Source organism: Anomaloglossus baeobatrachus, chromosome 8, assembly GCF_048569485.1.
Source record: "Anomaloglossus baeobatrachus isolate aAnoBae1 chromosome 8, aAnoBae1.hap1, whole genome shotgun sequence".
Lineage (NCBI taxonomy): Eukaryota > Metazoa > Chordata > Amphibia > Anura > Aromobatidae > Anomaloglossus > Anomaloglossus baeobatrachus.
In genome coordinates this window covers 2,929,936-2,945,177 of record NC_134360.1, presented here as the reverse complement: position 1 = coordinate 2,945,177, position 15,242 = coordinate 2,929,936, and the positions used below count along the sequence as shown (strand labels likewise).

The 15,242-nt window shown below is 46.8% G+C and overlaps 1 protein-coding gene across 1 annotated transcript in view; it reads right to left on the bottom strand.

Moving 5' to 3' along the window:
• The window catches only part of EFCC1 (EF-hand and coiled-coil domain containing 1), a 166,429-nt gene that overhangs the window by 43,110 nt on the left and 108,077 nt on the right, over nucleotides 1-15,242 (bottom strand). Inside the window, exon 6 of the mRNA XM_075320974.1 lies at nucleotides 15,066-15,224. Coding sequence (XP_075177089.1) covers nucleotides 15,066-15,224 — 159 coding nt within the window. The remainder of the gene's footprint in view (nucleotides 1-15,065; nucleotides 15,225-15,242) is intronic.

Sequence of the window (15,242 nt, the reverse complement as noted above, 5' to 3'; positions counted from 1 at the left end):
TCATCCCTTCTTTCATCCCCTCATTTATCCCATTATTCACTCATTCATTCATTCATCGCATTATTCATTCACCCCATCCCTCATTCACACTCCCCAGCTTATTATTATATAGAGTCACAGGTGAATGAGGGTAACACACTTACATGTATCTGGACAGTGGTCTCCGGGCGATGTTACTGGGGATCAGTGTGGCAGCCCAGTCTGACACTGGTCTAGGTTATCGGCCACCTCTGCAATCTTACCAGAGGTGGTCGGCTTGCTGGCCAGGAGCACAGCACTTGTATGCGCCGCTCTGAATCCGGCAGAGCGCTGGCCCCCGGCCCCCACCTCTGCTGCAGATGGGAAGAGCACAGTCCTGGCTGCGGCTCCTGATGAGGGTTTGGACTTATAATGCCCATAACTTGTGCTCTGTGGCTGTAGCCTGACACTACGGGTGGGTGCCATCATGTGCCATATACAGTATATGTACAGATCTGTACAAACGTCTGGGCACGCCGCTCACAATTACTGTTATTGGGAACAGTTACCCAAGCTGAAGATGAACTGTAAATCCACAACAGCTTCTAGAGAGAAGACAATCCATTTATGACAGATCTGTGTGTGTTCAGATTCCTCAGATCAGGTATGTCCTGCATTGAATCTGCCCAATGTCATCGGCCGTCCTCCCCTCTAATGGCTGCTGGACATCGCCGGCCGTCCTCCCCTCTAATGGCTGCTGGACATCGCCGGCCGTCCTCCCCTCTAATGGCTGCTGGACATCGCCGGCCGTCCTCCCCTCTAATGGCTGCTGGACATCGTCGGCCATCCTTCCCTCTAATGGCTGCTGGACATCGCCGGCCGTCCTCCCCTCTAATGGCTGCTGGACATCGTCGGCCATCCTCCCCTCTAATGGCTGCTGGACATCGCCGGCTGTCCTCCCCTCTAATGGCTGCTGGACATCGTCGGCCATCCTCCCCTCTAATGGCTGCTGGATGTCGTCGGCCGTCCTCCCCTCTAATGGCTGCTGTATGTTGTCGGCCGTCCTCCCCTCTAATGGCTGCTGGATGTTGTCGGCCGTCCTCCCCTCTAATGGCTGCTGGATGTTGTCGGCCATCCTCCCCTCTAATGGCTGCTGGATGTTGTCGGCCGTCCTCCCCTCTAATGGCTGCTGGATGTTGTCGGCCATCCTCCCCTCTAATTATAATACAAGAATCTCCGGCACTCAAAGAGAATTTTATATTAATTCTTTTATTCAGAAAAAAGTTTTTATCTTCCAATAAATTGTTAAAACAAAACGTTTCGGCTATTCGCCTTCTTCAATTGTTGTGGTTCTATATAATAGGAAAACAAGGTATCACTACAAAATATATGTGTACATACATCAAATAGACAAGAAGGTCATATCCTAAACATGATAAAACAAAGTATCCATTATACATGAAAACATGCAGTAAAATTAACACCATTTTATTAACAAATGAAATTATCCATTACCTCTGGTAATGGAAGATAGAATCTGGACTCACAGCACTTATATCTGCATTTGTGCAATTCAAGTGAAGTTATCTGTATAGAGAAAAGTACATACATATAACTTTATGATGCTGAAACAAACAACTATCCGCTGACATAGAGCAGACTTGTTAAGTAGAGGAAAGACTATGAAAAGGTTCAAAATGAACAAAACAAAAATAGTGGTCAAATCCGACCCCACCAAGGATGTCAATTTTATAAAGCAAAACACATACCTCATGTTACTCTGATCATTAACAGGTTATTGTGTAATAAAATGCTATTAAGGCACAGGGAACACCAGGACATGAGATATTGGATCTAATGTGAACAATAAAAAGAAAAAACTGAAGTAAATAGTAGTAATGGCTTAAACCAGCCAAACATTATTCCAATTGTCAAGAGAGAAAAAAATTAAGCATATATGGAACTCCAGAAGAAACAACGAGTCCATAAGGAGCTTACTATTAGCCAAGCATCGGATAACAAAGTTCACAAGAGACCCATTCATTACCTGTTCCATTGGTGGTCAAAGGAGAAGTGGTGAGTGAAGGGATAACCCTGCGCAGGTTTATATAGTGGTGGAGGGCGGGTACGTGTACCAATTTCCTCATTGTGGAACGCAAACAATGTAGAAGGTGAAACGCACGCCACACGTGCGCAGTAGAATCAGAAAGTGCGCGCATGCGCGGTGCAGTGAAAGAAAGAAAAAGACGTAAACAGCTCCGGAGAAACCGCTCCTGACATTCAGCGAGTCTGAAAAAGACATTAACAACCATCAGTTATAATGGCAAAACACAACCGCATAATTCTAGGTAATATGGGGAAAATAGGAAACCCTAAATGTATATAATATTATCAAAAATATATCATAGTGGCAAGGAAAAGCTGACATATTACATAAAGTATAGTAATCATGCATATCTAGGTGTGCACACATACATGTACCAGAACATGCATATGTACACACCCATGCATATACCCATGATAAACAACACCAATGGTATATGCATGGGTATATGCATGGGTGTGTACATATGCATGTTCTGGTACATGTATGTGTGCACACCTAGATATGCATGATTACTATACTTTATGTAATATGTCAGCTTTTCCTTGCCACTATGATATATTTTTGATAATATTATATACATTTAGGGTTTCCTATTTTCCCCATATTACCTAGAATTATGCGGTTGTGTTTTGCCATTATAACTGATGGTTGTTAATGTCTTTTTCAGACTCGCTGAATGTCAGGAGCGGTTTCTCCGGAGCTGTTTACGTCTTTTTCTTTCTTTCACTGCACCGCGCATGCGCGCACTTTCTGATTCTACTGCGCACGTGTGGCGTGCGTTTCACCTTCTACATTGTTTGCGTTCCACAATGAGGAAATTGGTACACGTACCCGCCCTCCACCACTATATAAACCTGCGCAGGGTTATCCCTTCACTCACCACTTCTCCTTTGACCACCAATGGAACAGGTAATGAATGGGTCTCTTGTGAACTTTGTTATCCGATGCTTGGCTAATAGTAAGCTCCTTATGGACTCGTTGTTTCTTCTGGAGTTCCATATATGCTTAATTTTTTTCTCTCTTGACAATTGGAATAATGTTTGGCTGGTTTAAGCCATTACTACTATTTACTTCAGTTTTTTCTTTTTATTGTTCACATTAGATCCAATATCTCATGTCCTGGTGTTCCCTGTGCCTTAATAGCATTTTATTACACAATAACCTGTTAATGATCAGAGTAACATGAGGTATGTGTTTTGCTTTATAAAATTGACATCCTTGGTGGGGTCGGATTTGACCACTATTTTTGTTTTGTTCATTTTGAACCTTTTCATAGTCTTTCCTCTACTTAACAAGTCTGCTCTATGTCAGCGGATAGTTGTTTGTTTCAGCATCATAAAGTTATATGTATGTACTTTTCTCTATACAGATAATTTCACTTGAATTGCACAAATGCAGATATAAGTGCTGTGAGTCCAGATTCTATCTTCCATTACCAGAGGTAATGGATAATTTCATTTGCTAATAAAATGGTGTTAATTTTACTGCATGTTTTCATGTATAATGGATACTTTGTTTTATCATGTTTAGGATATGACCTTCTTGTCTATTTGATGTATGTACACATATATTTTGTAGTGATACCTTGTTTTCCTATTATATAGAACCACAACAATTGAAGAAGGCGAATAGCCGAAACGTTTTGTTTTAACAATTTATTGGAAGATAAAAACTTTTTTCTGAATAAAAGAATTAATATAAAATTCTCTTTGAGTGCCGGAGATTCTTGTATTATAGTTCGACATTTTTTCTCCAGAGCACCGACAACGCGGAGTGCTTAGCCATACTTTATTATATGTCCTCCCCTCTAATGGCTGCTGGACATCGCCGGCCGTCCTTCTCTCTAATGGCTGCTGGACATCGCCGGCCATCCTCCCCTCTAATGGCTGCTGGACATCGCCGGCCATCCTCTCCTCTAATGGCTGCTGGACATCGCCGGCCGTCCTTCTCTCTAATGGCTGCTGGACATCGCCGGCCATCCTCTCCTCTAATGGCTGCTGGACATTGCCGGCCGTCCTCCCCTCTAATGGCTGCTGGACATTGCCGGCCGTCCTTCCCTCTAATGGCTGCTGGACATCGCCGGCCATCCTCCCCTCTAATGGCTGCTGGACATCGCCGGCCGTCCTCCCCTCTAATGGCTGCTGGACATCGCCGGCCGTCCTTCCCTCTAATGGCTGCTGGACATCGCCGGCCGTCCTTCCCTCTAATGGCTGCTGGACATCGCCGGCCATCCTCCCCTCTAATGGCTGCTGGACATCGCCGGCCATCCTCCCCTCTAATGGCTGCTGGACATCGCCGGCCGTCCTTCCCTCTAATGGCTGCTGGACATCGCCGGCCATCCTCCCCTCTAATGGCTGCTGGACATCGCCGGCCATCCTCCCCTCTAATGGCTGCTGGACATCGCCGGCCGTCCTTCCCTCTAATGGCTGCTGGACATCGCCGGCCGTCCTTCCCTCTAATGGCTGCTGGACATCGCCGGCCGTCCTCCCCTCTAATGGCTGCTGGACATTGCCGGCCGTCCTTCCCTCTAATGGCTGCTGGACATCGCCGGCCGTCCTCCCCTCTAATGGCTGCTGGACATCACCGGCCGTCCTCCCCTTTAATGGCTGCTGGACATCGCCGGCCGTCCTTCCCTCTAATGGCTGCTGGACATCGCCGGCCGTCCTTCCCTCTAATGGCTGCTGGACATCGCCGGCCGTCCTTCCCTCTAATGGCTGCTGGACATCGTCGGCCATCCTCCCCTCTAATGGCTGCTGGACATCGCCGGCCGTCCTCCCCTCTAATGGCTGCTGGACATTGCCGGCCATCCTCCCCTCTAATGGCTGCTGGACATCGCCGGCCGTCCTTCCCTCTAATGGCTGCTGGACATCGCCGGCCGTCCTTCCCTCTAATGGCTGCTGGACATCGCCGGCCGTCCTCCCCTCTAATGGCTGCTGGACATCGCCGGCCGTCCTCCCCTCTAATGGCTGCTGGACATCGCCGGCCGTCCTCCCCTCTAATGGCTGCTGGACATCGCCGGCCATCCTCTCCTCTAATGGCTGCTGGACATCGCCGGCCGTCCTTCCCTCTAATGGCTGCTGGACATCGCCGGCCGTCCTCCTCTCTAATGGCTGCTGGACATCGCCGGCCATCCTCTCCTCTAATGGCTGCTGGACATCGCCGGCCGTCCTTCCCTCTAATGGCTGCTGGACATCGTCGGCCGTCCTCCCCTCTAATGGCTGCTGGACATTGCCGGCCGTCCTTCCCTCTAATGGCTGCTGGACATCGTCGGCCGTCCTCCCCTCTAATGGCTGCTGGACATCACCGGCCGTCCTCCCCTCTAATGGCTGCTGGACATCGCCGGCCGTCCTCCCCTCTAATGGCTGCTGGACAACGCCGGCCGTCCTTCCCTCTAATGGCTGCTGGACATCGCCGGCCGTCCTTCCCTCTAATGGCTGCTGGACATCGTCGGCCGTCCTCCCCTCTAATGGCTGCTGGACATCGCCGGCCGTCCTTCCCTCTAATGGCTGCTGGACATCGCCGGCCGTCCTTCCCTCTAATGGCTGCTGGACATCGTCGGCCGTCCTCCCCTCTAATGGCTGCTGGACATCGCCGGCCGTCCTTCCCTCTAATGGCTGCTGGACATCGCCGGCCGTCCTCCCCTCTAATGGCTGCTGGACATCGCCGGCCGTCCTTCCCTCTAATGGCTGCTGGACATCGCCGGCCGTCCTCCCCTCTAATGGCTGCTGGACATCGTCGGCCGTCCTTCCCTCTAATGGCTGCTGGACATCGCCGGCCGTCCTCCCCTCTAATGGCTGCTGGACATCGCCGGCTGTCCTCCCCTCTAATGGCTGCTGGACATCGTCGGCCATCCTCCCCTCTAATGGCTGCTGGACATCGTCGGCCGTCCTTCCCTCTAATGGCTGCTGGACATCGTCGGCCGTCCTTCCCTCTAATGGCTGCTGGACGTCGCCGGCCGTCCTTCCCTCTAATGGCTGCTGTAAACCTGAAACCTTCGCAGTTCGTAGAGAACTTTTGCTCTTGTTCTATGTAAACCGCTATGAATACGGAACGCCCGACATTTATTACCTTAATGTGCTCCTCGGCGGAGAGAATGGATCACTGAATGTCTGCGAATGGTGACAAATCTGCTGCATATAAACCCATGGATTAAAAGACGGGAATTTGCGTCTCCCATTAAGTCTGATTTCCATGAAACGCCCTGAAGAAAGATGCGCCATAGATAGCGGTATTACATAGCGGTATTTACAGCGCGTCCCAATGCTCCGTCATTGTCTTCCGAGCCTCCAGCTTTCTCCAGAGCGTTACTTATATTTACAAGAACAATATTTATTTCCGACTCAGCGCTTCTAGGGAAGATAACATAAATATTCATAAAGAACAAGCGGAGACAAGAGACGGACGGAATACTGAAATATCCTGGATGAAGGAGCACAAAAATCTATACAATGAGACCAGCTGAAGCACCGGACAGGTGCGAAACGGCCGTCGTCTGCCACGGCGTTCACTCCCTCTCCCCACCAGCCCTCTCCGCACATGTAACCTCCGTTGTTTAATAAACAAGATCCTGCACAGCAAAGCAAACTGGTGAGTGCTATATTTTTCTACTTCCATACTGCGTTAAAATCTATACAACGCTGATGAACGAGAGACACGGGTCAGCAGAATAAATCCAGAGAGACAAGTAATCACGCTCTGATATTCATTCTTTAAAGAGAATCTGTCAGCAGGTTTTTACTATGTAATCGGAGAGCAGCGTGAATGTAGGGGCAGAGACCCTGATTCCAGCAATGTATCTATCACGGGTGAGTCCTGTGGTGTCCGGCTGTAGAAGGTCACAGCGTTTGGCTGCTCCCTGAACTTCTATTATTCCTGCTTAGTGTATTTGCTATCCTATGTTTCTCCTCTGCTTGATTTTCATCCCTTTCCCTGAAGAGAAGTCATAATCCAGAAGAATGGATCATCAATTCCTCCAAAACAAGCTCAAAAGCTGTCTGTCATGGGTGTGTCACGGGTGACAGATAGCCCTGTGGTGTCCAGCTATAGAAGGTCACAATGCTTGGCTGTGCAGAATGCTCCCTGACTTTCTATTATTCTTGCTGTCAGTATTCAGTGTACTGGTATCTGTCACGCTCCCCGGGTCCCCTGTGCTGCCCTCCGGCTCACCTGTCACGCTCCCCGGCTCCCCCGCCTCGCTTCCCGGTTCCTTGGTCCGGTCACCGCCGCTCCCCGCTCTCCAGCACCCTTTGCCGGCGCGTCCCCAGCGTCCTGGTCCCCGCACCCGGCGTCCGTCGGCTTCACAGCCCCAGCCTGGCCCTGCTGCTTCCTCCTCGCAGCTTCCTGCTCTGGCTTCTGGCACTCGGGCCGCGCGCATGCGCATTAGGGCGCGCGCGCGCGGTCATTAACCCTTTTTTAAAGGGCCAGCGTCCATTAACAGGAAATGATGCAAAACAGGTACAGGGTATAAAGGGGTTTAATGTCCAAGGGGGCGGGGCCTGATCTTCGTGTTTCTTAAGCTAGGAGTCAGGTCTCCTGGTGTCTCTGTGTATATACTCACCTATCTCTCTTGTAGAGCCGTGCCTGCCTCGCCATCCGGTCCTGACCGATTCCCGAACCCCGAACGCTGTCCATCTGCCATCCTGACAGTCCGTACCATCTCAGATCCCTGCGGTGACCCGTCATCTCGCTCCAAAGGTTCCGGACCCCGCCTGACATCTTCTCGGCTTCCGAACTTGAGCTGCGTCACCCGGACTACCACCAGTGACTCCGTGGTCCCAGGGACTTCTCCGTTATACTCGTGTGCACGGACTGTTCTGCTGCCTATAGTGCTCCAGCTACCGGACCCCTTACCATCATCTAGGAGTTCGGCCCAGTGGATCCACCTCCTGGGTCTGCCCGTCCACCTGGCCCTGACAGTATCTCTTCTGCTGGGATTTCATTCCTGTCCCTCTAGGACCCTGCGGAGCTCCTCTTGCCTTCAGGTGCTGATCATCTGTATTTACCCTTGGGTTTAAATACTCTCATTTTTCCTGGACTTGTGCTGGTGATATTCAGTTCCTTCACAAGCTCTGGAAGCAAGCAGGCAGCTTGCACTCATGTGTAGGATCATTGCTGTTCTTTGCTGAACTTCTTACCAAGTCATCTAGAGATAAGTTGGTTTGTTTCTTAGTAATAAACAACATTATTATTAGTAATAAACAAAATTATTATCTTCCCTTGTTTGTTATCTCTATGTCTCCTTTAGTGCCTAGTGGGGTTGACAAAGAGCTCATCCATTCTGCTCCCTACCTAAGGCCCAGATCAGGGTCAGCCTAGGGTCAGGTATCCGGCTTGGCCCATAGTTGCGGAACCCCAGAGACCAGTGGTAGGCATGGTCAGGGGTCACCATCTTCGCTAGATACAGGGTTTCCCTTCCCCGTTCGCTTGGTGCTTCCCTGTACCTAGCGTGACACCATCTTGCAGCATAATGGCAATGTGCTCCCTTCAATTCCAGTTGGCTTTGCCGTCCACATAGTGAAACCTATGACCACATGAAACAGCTGCTGAGGGGCCTGAACTAGGAACAGCATTTGAGGCCCCTCAGTGGTGACTTACAGGTGGTTGTCCTCTTACTTGGTCTCCAGAGTGGACCTGCTGCTTTGTGTATGAGTGGGATAGGCGTGTGAGAGAAAATCACTGCAATAAGAGACCGGCCTCCGACATTCAGCCATGGACTATCAATGTCCGGCATCAGCACTTGTGACCTACAGAAGATTGTGCCACCACCATTGTTTATCACGTGTGGCCTACTGAAGAACTTTCTACAGGCAACGGATAAAAATGCAAAAGCCTTCAAGTATGTCATTGATAAATATCCAAGGCTGAGCGAAGATGAAGGAAGGAGTCTTTACTGGACCTCAGATTCTTCAGCTTCTTCCAGATGAGGAGATTCCGCGTTTGTTGCACGGTAAGGAAAAGGCGTCATGGGAGCGTTCACATTAGAGGGACCTCAAGAGCAGAAAGCTGAGAAGAGCTGGTGGAAAATCCCCCCAGAACATAGAAGGGTCTTGGCTGTAACGTCCTTACAGATTCATCTCTTATACTTGTATCTGGACTGCGGAGCAGCGAGCGAGGAGCGCGGCGAGAGATCTCACCAAGATACTGCCGCTATGGAGAGAAGATATCAAGGAAGATGGATCCATCAGTGCTGCAGATACTGCGGGACGATTGTAAGAGATGATCGGGGGCCGAGGACAAGAGACAAGAAGCAAAGAGACCAGCAACAAAGAGATCAGCAACAAAGAGATCAGCAACAAAGAGATCAGGAAGAAAGACAGCAGCAAAAAAAGGGACCAGCAACAAAAGGTACCAGCGAAAAAAGAGAGCAGCAAAAAAGGGACCAGCAAACAAGGGACCAGCAAACATGTGACCAGCAAACAAGGGACCAGCAAAAAAGAGACCAGCAAAAAAGAGACCAGCAAACAAGGGACCAGCAAACAAGGGACCAGCAAACAAGGGACCAGCAACAAAGAGACCAGCAAAAAAGGGACCAGCAACAAAGAGACCAGCAAAAAAGAGACCACTGAATGAGGAAATAATGGTGTGGAGCAATTTCTGTACCTGTGTATAATCCGCAGTGGTGATTACACAGGTTTCAGTTATTTTAATTGTTGCTAAGTTTCCTCTAAATAAATATCAGAAAATAAGAACAAAATATTCTGCATCTTTATATTTACAAAAATAATAATGTTTCAAAGTTCTGAAACTTTTATGCATGAAATATACACTACAGGTCAAAAGTTTAGGGTCATTTAGATATTTCCTTATTTTTGAAAGAAAATACTTTTTTTTTTTCAATAAAGCTAACAATAAATTACACAGAAATCCCCTCTATACATTGTTAATGTGGTAAATTATTCTAGCTGCAAACGTCTGGTTTTTAATACAATAACTACATAGGTGTATAGAGGCCCATTTCCAACAACCACCACTCCAGTGTCTAATGGTACAATGTGTTTGCTAACTGTGTTATAAGGCTAATGGATGTTTAGAAATCCCTTGGAAACCCTTGTGCAGGTATGTTAGCACAGCTGAAAACAGTTTTGCTGATTAGAGAAGCTATAAAACTGACCTTCCTTTGAGCTAGTTGAGAATCTGGAGCATTACATTTGTTGGTTCCATTAAACTCTCAAAATAGCCAGAAAAAGAGAACTTTCCTGTGAATCTCGACAGTCTATTCTTGTTCTTAGAAATGAAGGATATTCCATGCGAGAAATTGCCAAGAAACGGAAGATCTCCTACCACGGTGTGTACTACTCCCTTCAGAGGAGAGCACAAACAGGCTGTAACCAGAGTAGAGAGAAGTGGAGGCCGTGCTCCACAACTGTGGAGAGCACAAACAGGCTGTAACCAGAGTAGAGAGAAGTGGAGGCTGCGCTGCACAACTGAGGAGAGCACAAACAGGCTGTAACCAGAGTAGAGAGAAGTGGAGGCCGCGCTGCACAACTGAGCAACAAGACAAGCACATTACAGTCTATAGTGTGAGAAATCCACGCCTCACAGGTCCTCAACTGGCAGCTTCATTAAACAGCACCCGCAGAACGCCAGTGTCACCGTCTACAGTGACGAGGAGACTCCGGGATGCCGGCCTTCAGGGCAGAGTGGCAAAGAAAAAGCCAAATTTGAGACTGCTAATAAAAGGAAAAGATTAATATGGGCAAAAGAACAGACATTGGACAGAAGAAGATGGGGAAAAGTGTTATGGACGGACAAATCGAAGTGTGAGGTGTTTGGATCACACAGAAGAACATTTGTGAGATGCAGAACAACTTGAAAAGATGCTGGAAGACTGCCTGACGCCATCTGTCAAGCATGGTGGAGGTAATGTGATGGTCTGGGGTTGCTTTGTGCTGGTAAAGTGGGAGATTTGTACAAGGTAAAAGAGATATTGAATAAGGAAGGCTATCACTCCATTTTACAACGCCATGCCATACCCTGTGGACAGCGCTTGATTGGAGCCAATTTCATCCTACAACAGGACAATGACCCAAAGCACAGCTCCAAATTATGCATGAACTATTTAGGGGAGAAGCCGGCAGCTGGTGTCTATCTGTAATTGAGTGGCCCAGTCACCAGACCTCAACCCTATAGAGCTGTTGTGGGAGCAGCTTGACTGTATGGTGCCAAAAAGTGCCTATCAAGCCAATGCAACTTGTGGAGGGGGAGCATGGGGGGAAATATCTCCAGATTACCCCCGCAAATTAACATCTAGAATGCCAAAGGTCTGCAAAGCTGGAATTGTGCAAAGGAGCGATCTGTGCCGAAAGCCAAGTGTGAAGAGAAAAGTATTATTACATGTAAAAATCATTATTTCTGACCTCGTCACTGTCTGCACGAGATTCTCTATTCATTATGCAACTGATCTGATAAATAAAAAGTAGGATATTCATGGAAAAGACAAAATTGTCTGGTGAACTCAAACTTTTGAACTGTAGTGTACGGCCGGCAGCACGGTGGCTCATTGGTTAGTAGCATGGTGGCTCAGTGGTTAGCAGCATGATGGCTCAGTGGTTAGCACTGCAGCCTTGCAGAGCTGGGGTCCTGGGTTCAATTCCCACCAGGGACAACATCTGCAAGGAGTTTGTATGTTCTGCCCTTGTTTGCGTGGGTTTCCTCTGGGTTCTCCGGTTTCCTCCCACACTCCAAAGACGGATAGGGAGTTAGATTGTGAGCCCCAATGGGGAAAGTGTTGCCGATGTGTAAAGCGCTGTGGAATAACAGCGCTATATAAATGAATGTCGTGAGCCGTTCTGAGTCTTTGGAGAGGGGCGGCATACAAGTTTGACAAATAAATAAATAAATAAAAAATGTTGCAGCAAAATGAAAACTGTTTGATATCATACGAACAAGAAACAAGTAAACATTTAATTGTCAGATTTGAATTTAGGTGTCCGGGAATCGGGGCTCCTGATCTGTTCCTCAAGCTGGGGGACCCTATGCTATCCTTACTCTCAGGAACTACATTAAAGTGGAGCTTTCAAGGCGCTGCTGCACAGATGACATAAAGCCAAAGGAGCTGAATCTTAGGTGATGTTATTCAACGCGTTTCGAAGTGTCTCCCCACTTCTTCATCAGGTAAGTCACTAATTTAACAGTGGATTTCCTGATTGAGAAGTGAGCAAAATGAGACTGTGGAAAAAAATAGGCAATAGGGTCTTACCTAGGTAACACCAAATAGGAATGAATGTAGGAACACTCCTATACTAGCGTAGTCACAGGGTAAAAATAGCTGCAGCCCGAAGAATTAGAATTAGTGGTTGTCAGGAGAGACGGGTATCATGCCGCGCTTATCACCAGATCCAAAAGGCAGAAATTATTAATCCATGTCTTTTATTAACAAAGAAGATACAGGTCTACGCGTTTCATGGGTCACAGTCCCCTTCCTCAGGAGAAATATCAGTGACCGGATAATACAATCTGAAGAGATAAGCCACTATTTGCATGTTTGTAGGCGTCATAGGTCCTCCTCCCTCTTTGAAAAAAATCGGCGGGATTCTTATCATTTAAAAAGAACGGTCTTATATGAAATTATATTAAAAAAGTTAATTATCAAGGTGAGGAATAGCTTGATTTATAAAAACGCTGTGAAAAACACTAGAATGACAGTGAAACAAGAAATTGTATATGAAATAGTTAATAAATAGGTGGTACAGAACTTAAGAGGTGTGATGTTAAAAGGATTGTTTTATTTCTAAATGACCGGTTAACCTCTGTGTCTCTTTTGTTTTATAGGTAAAAGAAGCAGAAAAAAAGGGAAGAAAAAGGGGGAAAAAGGAAATATATTATTGTGTTGAAAAATAACAGTGTGGTGCACCAAAAAAATATAATATTTTTGCAGTGTGTGCAAAAAAATAAATATAGATATAATTAAATTGATATACAGTTAGGTCCAGAAATATTTGGACAGTGACACAAGTTTTGTTATTTTAGCTGTTACAAAAACATGTTCAGAAATACAATTCTATATATAATATGGGCTGAAAGTGCACACTCCCAGCTGCAATATGAGAGTTTTCACATCCAAATCGGAGAAAGGGTTTAGGAATCATAGCTCTGTAATGCATAGTCTCCTCTTTTTAAAGGGACCAAAAGTAAATGGACAAGGGACTCTAAGGGCTGCAATTAACTCTGAAGGCGTCTCCCTCGTTAACCTGTAATCAATGAAGTAGTTAAAAGGTCTGGGGTTGATTACAGGTGTGTGGTTTTGCATTTGGAAGCTGTTGCTGTGACCAGACAACATGCGGTCTAAGGAACTCTCAATTGAGGTGAAGCAGAACATCCTGAGGCTGAAAAAAAAGAAAAAATCCATCAGAGAGCATAGCAGACATGCTTGGAGTAGCAAAATCAACAGTCGGGTACATTCTGAGAAAAAAGGAATTGACTGGTGAGCTTGGGAACTCAAAAAGGCCTGGGCGTCCACGGATGACAACAGTGGTGGATGATCGCCGCATACTTTCTTTGGTGAAGAAGAACCCGTTCGCAACATCAACTGAAGTCCAGAACACTCTCAGTGAAGTAGGTGTATCTGTCTCTAAGTCACCAGTAAAGAGAAGACTCCATGAAAGTAAATACAAAGGGTTCACATCTAGATGCAAACCATTCATCAATTCCAAAAATAGACAGGCCAGAGTTACATTTGCTGAAAAACACCTCATGAAGCCAGCTCAGTTCTGGAAAAGTATTCTATGGACAGATGAGACAAAGATCAACCTGTACCAGAATGATGGGAAGAAAAAAGACTGGAGAAGAAAGGGAACGGCACATGATCCAAGGCACACCACATCCTCTGTAAAACATGGTGGAGGCAACGTGATGGCATGGGCATGCATGGCTTTCAATGGCATTGGGTCACTTGTGTTTATTGATGACATAACAGCAGACAAGAGTAGCCGGATGAATTCTGAAGTGTACCGGGATATACTTTCAGCCCAGATTCAGCCAAATGCTGCAAAGTTGATCGGACGGCGCTTCATAGTACAGATGGACAATGACCCCAAGCATACAGCCAAAGCTACCCAGGAGTTCATGAGTGCAAAAAAGTGGAACATTCTGCAATGGCCAAGTCAATCACCAGATCTTAACCCAATTGAGCATGCATTTCTCTTGCTCAAATCCAGACTTAAGACGGAAAGACCCACAAACAAGCAAGACCTGAAGGCTGCGGCTGTAAAGGCCTGGCAAAGCATTAAGAAGGAGGAAACCCAGCGTTTGGTGATGTCCATGGGTTCCAGACTTAAGGCAGTGATTGCCTCCAAAGGATTCGCAACAAAATATTGAAAATAAAAATATTTTGTTTGGGTTTGGTTTATTTGTCCAATTACTTTTGACCTCCTAAAATGTGGAGTGTCTGTAAAGAAATGTGTACAATTCCTACAATTTCTATCAGATATTTTTGTTCAAACCTTCAAATTAAACGTTACAATCTGCACTTGAATTCTGTTGTAGAGGTTTCATTTCAAATCCAATGTGGTGGCATGCAGAGCCCAACTCGCCAAAATTGTGTCACTGTCCAAATATTTCTGGACCTAACTGTATGTCTACTGTTTATAACATATGTATGTGTGTAAATACTCTCACTCAGAAGTTCACCAACAACTGAATCACAACAGCACATGGACCAGTATCGCTAAAGCTATAATCGGCACAGGAAGTCAGTTTCCACCATCTGAAAAAGGCGGTGAGAAGCTGTGATAGGGTTTTCATAACATGATCCTAGAGGTAACCAGTTAGGAGAGATTAACCCTTGCCAGCACGATCACTAAACTGGTCGACGCATGGGCCTGCCTGTGCAACTCAGAAGCCCCAGAATAACCACAATGTGGAGTATCAGAGTCTGTGGTGTGAACAGCACCAGATACCACCATGACACTCAGCGAGTCTTGAGCCAAACGCCGTGTAACAAAGGGTTGCCCTGACCAAATGAAATGTTACCGTTGTTTGGCTTGGATGATGAACTTCTTACCAGATTCCGTAGCTGTTGAAGAAGCTGTAAAACATCAAGGAGTTTTTCTTCAACTAAGGATAGACGGACCCTCTCAGTCTCCAGCATCTGAAGGTCAATCCTAAGTAGCTCAATATCCTCAACCTTCCTTTCCAGTTCATCAATGAATGGTTCCTTGATCTGAAAAACCCCCAGAAA